The following is a 14,366-nucleotide window of genomic DNA, read 5'->3' on the forward strand; positions in this document are numbered from 1 at the left end:
CTCACAGACCAGCACCGTGCAGCTCTTGAGACTCTGCTGAAAAACAGGAGAAGGCAAGTTCTGTGGCAACCACCTGCAAAACCACTGCTTTTCCTTGAGGGTTGACCTGCACTTGTTAATGCCTGTACTTACACAGCAGGTGAAATAGATTCATAATGGTTCATGCATCCAGAGTGATCAGATGAGTATTCCCAAAGCTTTATTTCTCTTATACTGGGCTCAAATTGGGTTTTACTGAATCTACAATAACAAATTCCCACAGTCTGACCACATTTCTAAAGCTGTGAGCAAAACAACTAAGCTACAAAATGTTGTGTGCACTTGTGTAATTTGGTTGGTATATGAGCACACCCGTTGCCTTCTAACAGCTTAATCCAGCCTTTACTCCAACTACTGTCTCCACCCAACATCACCAGGCAGTTGAACATATATTGTGGGAACAGCATCTCCCATTTATTTACTTATTAATATTTACATCAAAGAGATTGAAAGCTAAATTTACACCAGAAAAATAACTCATTTGCAGCATTAAAAAAAACAAAACAAAAACCAGACACACAACTAGAAGATATGGAGGCACAATTTTAAAGAGCAGGTGGGGTACAAACAACCTCAAAACTAAAGGGGACACCTTCCAAACTTCACTCCCACAGTCTAGATGACAGAGAAGCGTGGAAAGGAGAGAGCTGCTCCATCTCTGAATGCACGTTGAAATGACTGTGAGAACGACTTAAAGGGTGATTTACATGCTACACAGTTTTGCAAAGGAAAGCACCGCGACACTGTTAGTGTAAAGATGAGGCAAACAGACCCGTGTGTTTTCTTTAGAAGACCAGTCATGGTGAGAAGAAAGAATAATTACAGATGTGGATTCACAGTTTGACCTTGTGACCCTATCTATCACTGCTAATGCAGTGTGCACAAAAACAAGAGTGGCATTGAGGAGGAACTGGAGAAACTGAATCTATAGGGCACAGCAAACACCTCCATGTTGTCCTATAAGGCAATGCTACTCATTACAATTCAAAATCAAAGGTCGAGTCAAAGGAAGTGGAAAAGACTGAAAAATAGACCGGTCTGTCAAACGTCAGTTTTACGAGGACATGCCACTGCTAAAAACAGCAGCAAACAACTCCAACCTGATAACAAGATAACATGGAGGTACCTTCCAAAGGGTCATAAAGCAGTTTATTGATATTTAACAAGACAGTAAGCAACGGATTCATAAAAACAATCAGCTGTAAAGTCATTTTAATAACCGTCCTTTGATTGTTAAATGAAATGACGATTAGTGAACTGGATTGTACTCTTTGCCAAGGCTTCACAATCCAGCGCACTTTGTGTACAGTCTGCAGCTGACAAAGCCCTGTGACTGGGAGTCTTTCAGGGCTGGTAATGCTGGTGTATGAAGTCCAGCACGTCATCTTTGGACAGTTTCTCAGGGTCCACTCTGGTTTGAGAATCATGAACTATAACGCCATCTACCCAGGCCCAGAAGAGCCGCTCGGAGTGGCACACGCTGCAAGGAAAAGAATTTGTCAATATTTTCCATGAAATAGTGAAACAGCTTAAATGCTGTTTAACACGTTTCCTGTGTTCTATTGTGAATAAAACATGAGCTAATGAGTAGGGCTGTGCGATATGACCAAAATCTAATTTCCCGATAGAAGACATTTATCGTCCCGACAACGATATATATCACAAAAAGTTTACATTTTCAGCTAATTCTGTGAATCTTGGGCAACTCGACTTGCGTGAAGTGTTTTCAGCTGGGCGCCGTGTACCTGGAGTCGAGTGTTACATAAGTTGAAACGGCCGCAATTTTCTTCGTGAGTATTTATTACACGGCGTGCTTCGGGGAAAAGCCTGTTCTAAGGTTTATTTTTTAGCACCTGACGGCTCTTTTTGGCTGCTCATCTGTCACGTGATTCAGTTTATTTTGAAAAATCTCAACAGGAATTTCAGCTTTACTGTGAAAGATTTATGTGGAAAGTAAACAAGCGGACGGCGGAGCCACATGATCATTGTTGCTAATGACAACGCATAAAAACAGTCGCTTGTCCATCCGTAGTGTGGTTATTACTAAATGTGGTTACTAAATATAAGAGAAAGAGAGAACTTTAAGAAATTCTACAGTGACCATCAAAACAATAAAAAAAATATTGCCATAAACAGTTTATTTTGCGACACCACAAAACAAACGATAGCGTAAAATGAAACGATAGACGTTTTTTTATCGTTATCTGATATATATCGTTATATCGAACAGCCCTACTTATGAGATCTTAAAATATTTACATTCACTTATTATTTTTATTTTAAAAAGCATATGAACTTTTTCAAATGTGAATCTCTGGAATAAAGAGAGAAATTAAGAGGACGCTACATACTGGAAAGGAGCAGCAGAGTTCGGTGGCATTGCATAGGTCGACTCCTTGGTTGTTTTATTATAAAAGAACTTCATCTTGGAGTTTTTGCTGCACGCCATCGTCCACGGCTCTGAATGGTGGAGGAGAAAAGAAATCCCGCATTTATTTACTTACTAATAAATAAATAAAGACATTTTGCTCGCAGCATTGTTTGTGCTCGCAGTTAAAACAAATCACAACATACAGACCATTGACAGTCTTGATGATGTAGAGGCCCGTGGGAAGGAAGTGTCTGTCATCTCTGCCTGTGTAGGACAGACGTGGGACACCTCCTGAGCTCTTTGTCACTTTCATCTCTAGTCTGGGTGGGGAAGGAAATGACAAGTTTTTCTGACAAGCGCCATAAAAGGAGCCTTGATCTTGAAAAACAGGACAAATCTAAGAAGCTGCAGTAGTAAATATACACGGCAGCTACTCAAAGGGTTCTCTTCCCATACCTGACAAAGATTTTCTCCATTTCTTCCAGCCTGTAAACCTCCTTCACTCTGGGGGGAAAAAAGATGCTTTGTAATCTTTGTAATTTACCAAACTGCAAGTAAGATTTCTGCTCAGCGTTCGATCACAACTACCACAGCAGTACTTGGAAGCAGTATTTTTAAGTATTATAAACCATGTGAGATTGCATAAACTAATATTTAGTTAGTAAGAAAATAAAATTAAAAGAAGGCAGATGGGAGTACCTGATGGGGTTCATGTCTGGTCTGCTGGGTTTAGCCACCGCCTTCACAAACTTGTCAGCCATCTGGATCCTGGAAACATAACAAACATCATTTAGCAGACACAACGAAGATTATCTGAAACTATTACAATATAAAACTGAATATACAGGGAATACATTACTAGTCTTTTTAATGATTTTCTACTTTTTTCTCATACAAAGACCCATTTTTAAGCTAGTGGATAAAAATGTCTCACCGCTGATTGAAGTGCTGATCTCTTACATCAGTGCCGTTCAGTATTAGCACATCCATTACATGAACTGCGCTGATTCTGCGCTGAGCTTTGCCCTGAGGACCAAAGGGAGAGCGTAACACAGCTCAGAAAGCATCCTACTCAGCTGCACATAAACCGCAATGCAAGTCACGCATTCTGATTGAGGCTAGCTGTAAAAGGTCGATACCTTAAAAAATGTTTAAACAGAAAATTTGAGTCCAAGAGGATCAGAATAATAAGTGATAAGAAAACCTGAGTCTGTCACAGAGTTTTAGTCCATTCTCTCACCTCGCCCTTTAGTTCTTGGACAATCTCTACACTTAGAAGTGTATCTCTTGGCAGCTCCAGCTTGAAATTCTCCATTTTCTTCCAGCGCACAGGCATTTTCCCATCCCAGGTGTAAATCTGAGACTTCTGCAAAAGTCATCGAAAACCAGGTTTGATCAAAGTCGCGCAGACGGTAAAGTCTCTGGGGTAGTTACAGTGTTCAATCAAAACAAAGAGCAAACACAACAGAATTTATGACACTGCCTTGGTGGAGGTTTGAGGTCTTGGAGTGCTTCTTGTTATGCTTTGTTTTCCGTGTCACACAAACCACATTTTTTCATCCAACTCACCCCCAGTGCTAGAAGAAAGATCTGCTCTCCACCTCCCACAATGCACCTGTAGTCCAGGACATGGCGCAACTTTTCGAGTGTGGTGGAGTTGAGAGGAGTCGGCTTACACTGGAACGACTCCACGTCTGAGCTCTGATATGAAGCAGAAAAAGAGCAGAAAGTGAGACACATTCAGAAGTTTAATGAGCCTATTTATAACACTGTTTCACATGAAAAAATCATTTGTCTTTTAATTATTCATTCGTTTCTACGGTCTGTATGGCAGAGCTCATTTATCAGCGCTGTACAGTACCCAGTAGGATTTGATTTAAACCCAAATTTATTAACTGACCTTAATCAGCTCATAGAATTTTGACTTTGGGTCTGACGAAGTAGGAGCGACTCTGGCCTTGTCTGGGACCTAAAAATTGACATAAATAAACATAAAGTGCACATAAAAACTTGTCTTTTTTAAGTCATTCTTTCAAAATTCTCTTTCAGTTTGGTATGTATATCGGCTTCTGTACTCACTCCCCAGAGCTTCAAACACTCCTTCCTGATGTCAGCTTGCCTTGTCTCTGAGAGATTCCTAGAGACAGTGTAACCCAGTCAGTTTCCAGACAAAAACACCATGTCAAACACGTGGTTATAGTGCAGCAAAGATAAATGTTCAACAGTGTTTACTCACGAGTCTACAACAAAAGCGTGGATCTTAGCCAAGGCCTTGATCTGGACTGCACAAAGGCTGAAGAGACAATTAAACACCATCTTTGTCAGTCACTGTGTTTCATGAGCAGTGATTGATGGCTTTGTGGATTCTGAGTGTTTCTACCTCTCATTGGAGTTGACCATAAACTGGTAGAAGTCAGTGTCATCCTTGATGATATTCAGCGGAACCACCTCTGTAACGTCTCTGTCCGTGTTCCTCAGCTGGTTCAGCTTCAGGTTGACTCTGAACATGTATTCCCTGACTGCGTCTGAGCCGGGTTTCAGGCCACGGCACACAATGTACCTGTGGATGACAATGTGAGAAGAGATCTGTAACCTCACTTACATAAACCCCCTCATAAATCCTACATCGGATCTATAGATCATTCTACTTTCCCTGCAGTGAGCTGAGAGATTTAATCTGCAGCAGTTTAGACTTGCAGCACAATTTACCCTGGCGAGCTATCCCTATGAGCCCATCTTGGTGAATGGGATGCCACAAAAGCTTCTGAAGTGTAGCGTGTAGGTGGCAGAAAATGTAGCTATTTTACAAACACACTCTCATCGTATTCTCACATGTACAAAGACACATTATAACGTGGGCTCACCTCTCAGAGTTTGCAGGCCTGCTGGTGACAGGTTTGAAGAGTGAGATCCTCTCGAAGCAGAGGTAGAGCAGGTACACCAAACCCACGCTGAAGGGAGTGAAGAGGTCAAAAGTCTTACAGACAAAATGCCCACCTAGGGGAGAGAAAGTGAGACTTAAGCTGTGTCCAAAGTCATGGGCTGCATCCTCCTGAGGACCTGTCCTTCGCGGTCTACATGAGCCGGGTCCTTCGAAGACCGAGAAGGCCAGAAGTGCGAGGCTGTGAAATGGGACAGTCTAGCCTTCAGATTTGCGTCACTGCTGTTTCGGTGGAGTTTAATAAACTCGGCCGTCTGCTCCTTGCTATCTAAAATATAACAGCTGGCGTAAATTCTCGACCATCTCACACTTCTGTTTAATCAGTTTTTTGTCTGACGTTTATTCAGAGGAACCCACCTGAGGGATTAATAAAGTTATTTAATCTAATCTAATCTAATCTAATCTAATAACTTTGATCTCAGATAAACCGATTTACTCAGGAACAAATAAAACACTGAAAAAAGCCCAACAATAACATTTTTAAGTTATCCGAGCGACTTATATATCATGTTTAGCCTGAGTAGCGAAAGACCGCGGGGGCCTGAAAACAATGAAGCCGGGAGTCTGCTGTTCTCGCAAACTCGAGTGACCATTGAACCCCCCGGCTTGCTATCGAGCGGTTTGGGTAACAGACGTCTCCGAAAACGTTCCAGCACTTTTGCAAATATGTGATGTCTTGATAAACCAAGCAGATATTTGAAGTTTACACAGCTACTTTCTCACCTGAAAATATCTTAAAAGTATATTTTGTGACCCATAAAGATGAATAAGATTAAGATTAAAACTTAGTAGCGGCAGCCATTGTTGGAAACTGGAATTGGCTGGGCTGTGCTATGAATTCTGGGATATGGTGGGCCATGAAGGATACACCCGACCCATCCTTCAAATCTGGGGAAAAGGAGGACGCATTTGTTGGCCGGACGCGAAGACAGCCTTCTTCGCGTCGCTGTGACGTAACTGGTCTACAAATGCGGCCTCGGGAGGATGCAGCCTATGTTTTGGGACACAGCTATAATGTGGGTTATAAACATACTGCACATGTGCACTGTACTGTGACAGGTGGTTAAAGAGAAAGTTTAAGAACACTAGTGAGTGTGTCAATTTACAAGCTTTTAAAGAGACATGCATACCCGTCCTGAGTGTGGAAATTGCAGTGAGGAATTGACAAAGCAGCAGCTGTTTGCTCAGGATCTCCTGGAGGTTCTCTTGGCCTTCCACGGAGAAGCCCTGGGAAAAAAACAGAGACCATACTGAAACTGATCCAAACATTAAGCCATAATAACCTTTGTGAAGTTTGTCCACCTTTATTTTATCCTCATATCCTACAAATATTAGTCTTACCCCATCTGCCATGAGGAAATGAAGCCCTCTCCTCTCCGTGCTCTCCATGACAAAGTTTCGGAAGGCAGTCACATTTTCAGGCCGAGTGATGTCACCGTCACCCTCCACGCCTCCCTCACCTGGGATGCAGAGAGGTGACGATTTCACTGAATCATTCATCACTGGAAACACAAAGCCGTGTCTCTTGTCCCCTGGGTGTGACGTGCGGGTTTTGTAAACGTACCGTAATAAGGCTCGAACAGCTCGCTCGGTGCTGCATAAAAATCTTCCAGCTTGAAGTCGCAGGGTCCTTTCAGCGTCATGCCAAAGCCCTTGGCATGCCAGCGTCTTCTCCACAGCACATATTCTGAAAAGCCTCCAGGTCCTGCGCACACATCACCAAAGTAAAGAAGCTCGCCCTCGCGGTCCTTCGTCAGAGGTCTCTGCATAATGAGACAGAAGATTTATGTCACCATCTGTTTATATGGAACTTTGTGCTGTGATACAACTAAAAAAGTTCAGTATTAATCAGCTGACCCACTCACCCCTTGGGAATCCTTTGGGTTGGTGAACATATGGTCGAAACAGTAGTCCAAGTTGGCCATTTTCATAGCTGCTCTAAATACACAACGCACATAATACAGCTCATCATTGTCTTTAAACGACTGTCAGGCCATAGAATGCTGTGCAAAATTTTAAAAAAATGTAAGAAGCAACCTAAATTAATACTCATAGCAGCAAACTACTATTAAAAAAGGAAACTACTTATATATTATTGACACTGGCTACTCATCCTGCCTGTGTTTTACTACCGAAAGACTGACCTGTTGAGAAAGATACCGCCTCTAATAGTCTCATAAGGGTTGGAGCGTGTCCGCGCTCTCCTCATCTCCTCGCCCTCCAGGTCATCAAAAATTGACTAAACATCACAGAGGCGCAGTGATTACACAGCTGAGAAATATGTAAACTTGTGTTATCTATGACCCTTCCATCATTTTTTTCCCGGTGTACACTTGCCACAATTTAAATACCTTGTGGGAATAAATTTAACAGAAGCAAATACTTGATGTAACTCACTTTGCATCGTAGAAGAGTGTGCAAAAGATCTTCTGTGCAAAACTCAGTCTCATCCTCAATTTTAAGTTTTCTCTGTCCAGAGTGAAAATCAGGAATTATATAAATAGACTGCAAAAGCAATGCATGCATATCTGTAAGTGAGAATCTGAGTTTCTGGTTTTACCGGTCCCTGGATCATCCAGTCTCTAAGCTCATCAGCGTCTGGGATCTCTGTGGTGCATTCTGGGAACCAATCAACCTTCTCAACAGCACTGGGCTGTGCAGACAAACAGGAAAAGAGACAAAACAGAGATCAGGTGACAGTTAATTGATCATTCACATATATTATTTCAAACCTAAAGATTAAAAAACACAAATGCCAAAAAGGACTACTGCCTACCTCGGGTTCATCGCGCCAGTCAACATTAAGTTCTCCCTGGAAACCCTGCAGCGTGAGACCCAGACCTCTTCTCCCTCGCTGAGTAGAAGCCTCCACGATCTCCTTGCGTCCTTGATTAAACTTACCCAAACCCTCGCCCTCTCTGAAGCCCATTTTGGCCTGAAAGTGTAAGAAATAGCAAAAAATCAAGTAAGTTAATAAAACTCAAAGGTCAAATTCTTTGTTGTTTGGAAATATTCTGAAAAGTTGAAACCCCCCCCCCCAAAAAATTTAAAATACATAGAAACTGTCAAACACCTCAGCTTAGAGAGGGTTTTGATACATTACCATGAGCTTCTGTGACACACTGTTGTACATAGCGAACTTGGCGGAGGCCTGCGAGGGGGCGTCATTGTCCTGGGTATCAAAGGATGATGATGATGATGATATGGAGGGCATCGAGAACCCGGGTCTTTGATCCTCCTGGTCACTAAGGGAGTCATTTTGACTAGAGTCTACACACACACACACACACACACGCACACACACGCACACACACGAATTATCCATCAAATGTAACAATCTTAGACCATCTTACGCATCTATAAAATACATTTAAAAGCTACAGCCTCATGTCCATTCCTGGTATACCACTGCACCTGGAAAGGACTCTCACTAGGTCAAAATTCTTCTTTGCAATGGCTGACCATATCTTCATTAATATACTTGTAAATGAGAACAGGCTCAATGGGGTGGAAGCACACTTATGATTAGCTCCTCTTACAGGAACAAATCATGCACTCATTTTTCCCATGTAGTTGATATTTTTATGAGATTTTGCTGGCTTGTTGAAACAGAATAATATAATTGAGTTGCTAGTGTGTTGAAAATGTAAATTTTCTAGACTTGCAATTTCCCCCTCCTCCTGCTGAAGACAACACCTGCGGGATCCTGGAGAGGCAGTCAGCTATGCAGTTCTGTTTTACACTCTTGTAGAGATTGTCAAAGGGGTTGCACAGCCAGGAAGCACCTTGTTATCTTGGAGGGGGTATCTCTCATGTTCTTCAGTGATTATAGTGCTTGGTTGCCATTCTAGAGGATGAACTTTTTTCCCAACAAGTCACACTTAAGTCCAATTCCCACTCTATGCCAAGGCGTTCATTCTGCATCCTCAAATACTTGGCATGCATGCTTCCTGGTTCAACCTGCAGCAGGGCTTCTCCAAAGCCCAGGTCACAGGCATCAGCCTGAGCAATGAATATCTGCTGTAACTCTTCAGTAGGGGTCTGAAAGGGCTCTTCACACTCCACTCCACACAATCCACTGAACCCTACTGGCCTGGTTCTTCTTTGTCAAGTTATAGAGTGTAGAGAATCTAGGAATGAACTTTGTATACCAACCCACAGGTCCAAGTATCACTTGACTTTAGACATGATGGGATCAACTTTTTCCACTTGAGAAAAGGTAACTCCTTTACTGAGGACAGAACCAGCATTTCCTCCAAACTGCCCTCTGCACCTCTCCAGCCTTTCTTCATATGCTGCCCTTGAGATCCACGTTGTTAGCTTGCGTGTGTTACTGGTGTAGCTTCTCCAGAAGTGGACTGAGACTGAATACGATCCGAGCAAGACCACCTGTGGCCAAATTTGAGCATACAGGGTCTAGCTGAACTAACGCTGGTTTTTCTAACATTTCTGGAGCCTCTGATTACGTTCTTCTAGCCCTGGTGATGTTCCCACACAATGTGGTGCTACTCTCTTGTATTAGATTTAACAGAATAAGAACAGGATATGGCAACTCAGGAATTGCTGCTACTTTCGAAAGTCATGGTAAAGTATGTACTTCATGTTCTTGCAGAGTTATACAGTGGGCAAATTCAAACTACATCTATGTACACACAGGTACTGTCTTCTACATCCCACAGTTCTTTAGGAACGTATTTGGGATACAATGTCCCGTTTATCAGTATGTTTACTAAAAGTGACAGAGAGTGTATCTTGGGAAGTAAATATTACAGGATTTTAAACAGAGCACACTTTTTTGTGTGTTTGTTTTTTACCAAGCAGAAGGGTTTAATATAGTCTACTACAGTTTGCTGAACCACCACCTACCCCAAACTTACCCCGTGTTGGTCTGAGAAGGCCAGCATAGCAGTTAACCCTTGGTCCCTTGTGACCAATCAAGTAGGCATCAACCAGGTCAGCAGCCTCCTGAGCAGTCTTTGGGTTGTGTGTTTTGACCCAAGCCTTCACCTTTGGGAACAGCACTTTAAGATACTGCTCAAGGACCATCTTCTCCATAATGTCTTCTTTTGTGCAGGTGTCATAAGCCACCCACTTGCAAAACAAATGCTTCAGACGTGCATATAATTCTTGGGGGGATTCTTTAGCAGGTGTCTTGTAAGATCGGAACCTCTGGCGGTAAGCATTTCTGTTAATCTCATACGTTTTCAGGATAACAGTCTTCAGCAGGTAATAGTCTTTGGTGTATGCTGGGTCCATGGCCAGAATACCAGTTAACGCCTTCCCTGTCAGCAGTGGAATTAGTCGGACAGCCCACTGTTGCCGTGGCCAGTTATAGACCTCTGCCAGTCTTTCAAAGGTGGAAAGGTAATGTTCAATGTTGTCCGACTCTTCTAACCTTTGTAACGTAGGTTCTCCGGCTGGAACTCGTGTTGGCTGACCGGCTCTGACGTCTTCAAGGTGACGTGACAGTACGCCCAGTTTCTCCTCCTGCTTGGCGGCCTTCTTTTCCTGTCTTTTATCTCTCTCCATTTGAATTTGTATGAATGTCTTATTCGCCTTGGCCAAAGAGGCCAGATTAGGCTCAGCAGACATACTGGAGCTAACTTCAAACTGAAAGTCAGCTTCCCCAGAGTCTGCAGTGGCACCTTCCTCCACATAATCATCTGTATGCTGCTGCTGCTGTGGCAGGGGCTTTTTGAGAGGCATCCTTAGTTTAGAATTTCAGAGCACATATAAAATAAAACTGGTTGGGCAGTTGAAGGCAGGAATGATCTTCGCCTGGTTTAATGATTTAGTTAACAATAGAAACTGAGATACTAGTGTGCTGTTGGCCCATGTATAACCAAAAATCTCTAGTAGGTGCTTCAGTTTTAACTATAGTAAGAAAAGATCGGGTTTGTACCTATATATAAGACTATTTTCTTTTGTTGTCTTTGTTTGTTTTAATTATCTACCTTGACGGGATAGTCTTGACTCGTCATCTGAACTGCTGTCATCACGATGCCTCTTTGTCCCATGAAGTGATGCAAAAGACACATCGGCTCGTCTCTTCATTACGGCTGAAAAAGAGCCAAGAAGATAACAGTAAAAAAATAAGAATAACAACATACAGATTATAACACAGAAAACAAAGATATGTGATGGGAATAAAGCAACTGCTACAACTACGATGACTAAAGCACAAGTTCATATCAACTAAAATGCAAAGGCACATGATGCAAACATGTATGAGATGGACTCATATTTTATGAACTCTTTACTAATGATGTAATTTAGTGACTGATGAATGGATTAAAAAACAAACATTTGGTCAAACAAGCTCTTACAGGACAAAATTAATATTTATACAGGACTTTGCAAAAAGTTTTAAGACACATCCATTTCTTCATATTTTGCTTACGAACAGCCAGACTTTCTTTCCTTTATTTTTAATTGTGGAAACTGGACAGAAGGAGGACAAAAAAAGAAAAAGAAATAGCAGACCTAAAAAACTATCTACAGCACATGACATGCCCTGAGAGATGCATCAAGTCCTTCAGTTGACAAATTTCCCACATGTGGGACTAATAAAGGTTATCTTATCTTATCTACTGTTCACTTAAGTCTCATCAGAAATGGTCTCAGTGGAAGGTTGGCTGTCAAGAAGCCATACTTAAAGATGAAAACTTTTGTTTCAAACTGTTGACAGTATGAAGTGCGGTCAGGAGAGAGGTACAACAGTGAATGTCTACAGCCATCTGTAAGACATGATGGAGGCTTTTCATGTTCTGGGCTGCATTTCAACAAGTGGTGTTGGAGATCTAATCAAAATTAATGTCCTGCCAGAGTCTGATCCACCACGCAATACCATCTCAAACACATCTGACTGGCAACAGCTTCATTTATTTTTTAGCATGACAATGATCCCAAACGCAATGCTAATTCAGTAAAAGCGCACACTAAAGCACTATCAGTCATGGATTGGACTCCCAAAGGCCCAGACCTCAACATTGCTCAAGCAGTGTGGGATCATCTTGATAAAAAACAGAACAAAAGGCAGCCAACAACCAAAGAAGAGCCTTGGATGTCCTTCAAAAAAGCCCTGGAGAACTATTCCTGAAGGCTATTTAAAGAAACTACAAGAAAGCTTGCCATGGAGAGTTCAAGGCAATGTTGAGAGTAAAGGTGATCATATTAATTATTCATTTTCTTGAATTTTACAAACTATCGCTGTGCCTTTTAAACTGTATTTCCATTTATGTTCGCAGATGTTTTATCCCATTTTTCTAGCAAAATATAAAGAAATGAGAGACGGCTCAAGACTAGTGGCTTAGTGATTCTCAGTGATTTCACTAAAAAATTAAGAATCTATATCTATATCCAAGTTTATCACTTTGATATAGAATAAGTTGATGATTTCATTATCACTTTAATTAAAAAATATTCATCCTCGACAATTTTTGTATTATGGTTAAGATGTCGCTTTAGGCTGTCAAAACAATTTTTAAAAAAGCTGAGGATAGAAACAAACTTTTGCTGTAACCCTTAAATGTTTTATAAAATATGAATGCTCAATATGAAGACAACAAAAAGAAAAACGCGCAAAGTTAGTGTTGTGTATTTCCTGTTATGATAGCTGCTATAAGGCACGGCTAAACATCAATTAAGAATATAATAAGCAGGTCAAATTATTTAGTTACATTGAAAATGAGCATAAACAGAACAGAGTTAACGTTACAGGAAACCCGAGGAGTACCTGTTAGCCTGCGTTACCAGGACTGGACATAAAACGTTAAATCTTCAAAGGTGAGAGAGAAAAAAAACTTCAAATATGACCCGTTATCTACTGCTTTCGCTGCAGGTGTCTTGCAGACTGACCCATGTCGATTTAAAAAGTATATTTGGTCAGCTAACGAGAACAGACTTGGCAGGTCTACTGGGTGTTTTCGGTGAGTTCAGCTGAAACGAAACTGCGCAGCCACAGCAGCTTTGGTCGGTAGCTAGCTCCGTTAGCCGGCTCGTTTTTACCAGCTCGGAGGGAAAACTTCACTCCTCTGTTGTAACACAGCATCGACAGAACGTAACATCCGTATATGCTTCGGGCTTTCCCAGTTACAGTTTATTTATATGGAGAATTTGTAGTGACTATACGGTTTCGAAGTTTACATTAGCCCGCGTTGTTTTTGGAGCCTTCGTGGGTCCTTCTTTACCTGAGGACGCGCAATAATGATGCGTAAAGACGTCTTCTTCTTCTTCTTCTTCTTCTTCTTCTTCTTCTTCTTCTGAGGCAGACAGACTAGACTGGAGTGTTGCTGCCCTCTCCTGTTTGTTTTTTGTTTGAAATTTTATTTCTCTTAACAATTAAACATATTTTAAAGACTTTCTGACAAATAATCTGAGTATGTTAGCAAAAAAAAAAAAAGAAAAAAAATGCTACTATTATTTTTTTTTTTTAGATCTTAGTGCTATATGATGGACAAAAAATGCCCTGAATTATTTTCTTAATGAACTTACATATGCTCTTTTGTAACTGAAAAAGGCCTGTTTTTTGCATATTGTATTTGTGTTTGTTAAATTAAAAAATAAAAAAAACCCACACACACATTCTGACGCTTCCTCGTCTGATCTCATTTATTGGCCATATATCACTGTTTCTCAGGAGTCACTCTCACGCTTGCTAGGGACTTGTTTACCCAGTTCAACCCACTCCTAAGCCCATAATGTCCAATAATCTTTATGTACTTCTCGGGTTCTCAGGTACCCACCTAAAACTAGCCTCACAATTTTCCTGAATAACAGATTATTGATAGACTTTATATGGATTTCTCTTACAGTGGTTCAGTCTGCTGCAGAATCACATGACTCGCTTGTGTCTGCTTATACTAAGGTCAACATCCTGGCTTTAGGCAGCTTGAAGTCGCATTCAAGGAATCTGTATTTATCCGTGCCTAATAATAGCGAAGGCAAATTTACAGAAAACTTAAAATGCACTGTTTTTGAGTGATTAAGTGATTAGAGGTTCCTTTAATCACACTT

The 14,366-nt window shown here is 41.3% G+C and overlaps 1 protein-coding gene across 2 annotated transcripts; it reads right to left on the minus strand.

The window, feature by feature from the left end:
- Positions 1 to 427: 427 nt before the first annotated feature.
- cmtr1 (cap methyltransferase 1) lies at positions 428 to 13,613 on the minus strand. 2 transcript variants are annotated; one of them, XM_026142569.2, is made up of 24 exons: positions 13,541 to 13,613; positions 11,306 to 11,410; positions 8,455 to 8,621; positions 8,128 to 8,286; positions 7,912 to 8,004; positions 7,749 to 7,820; positions 7,496 to 7,590; positions 7,217 to 7,289; positions 6,916 to 7,114; positions 6,693 to 6,811; positions 6,482 to 6,578; positions 5,275 to 5,407; positions 4,791 to 4,970; positions 4,647 to 4,703; positions 4,490 to 4,547; positions 4,311 to 4,379; positions 3,980 to 4,111; positions 3,651 to 3,776; positions 3,345 to 3,436; positions 3,110 to 3,178; positions 2,867 to 2,914; positions 2,618 to 2,730; positions 2,391 to 2,499; positions 428 to 1,519 (listed from the first exon to the last, which is right to left on the minus strand). In XM_026142569.2, the coding sequence occupies exons 2-24, from the start codon at positions 11,403 to 11,405 to the stop codon at positions 1,384 to 1,386; spliced, it is 2,496 nt and encodes an 831-aa protein (XP_025998354.1). In that variant the 5' UTR covers positions 11,406 to 11,410; positions 13,541 to 13,613; the 3' UTR covers positions 428 to 1,383. The 2 variants fall into 2 exon arrangements, with proteins under 2 accessions (XP_025998354.1, XP_025998353.1); XM_026142568.2 differs by having other exon boundaries at positions 13,087 to 13,561.
- Positions 13,614 to 14,366: the final 753 nt, after the last annotated feature.

This window comes from Astatotilapia calliptera, chromosome 15, assembly GCF_964374335.1.
Source record: "Astatotilapia calliptera chromosome 15, fAstCal68.1, whole genome shotgun sequence".
NCBI lineage: Eukaryota > Metazoa > Chordata > Actinopteri > Cichliformes > Cichlidae > Astatotilapia > Astatotilapia calliptera.

Bases quoted from the DNA above. Each gene is read 5' to 3' on its own strand.
- cmtr1 (XM_026142569.2), bottom strand. From the start codon at position 11,405: ATGAAGAGACGAGCCGATGTGTCTTTTGCATCACTTCATGGGACAAAG. The intron at 8,287-8,454 runs GTAATGTATCAA...TTACACTTTCAG, and splicing joins GTGTGTCACAGAAGCTCATG to GCCAAAATGGGCTTCAGAGA. The intron at 4,380-4,489 runs GTGAGTACAGAA...GTCAATTTTTAG, and splicing joins AGTGTTTGAAGCTCTGGGGA to GTCCCAGACAAGGCCAGAGT.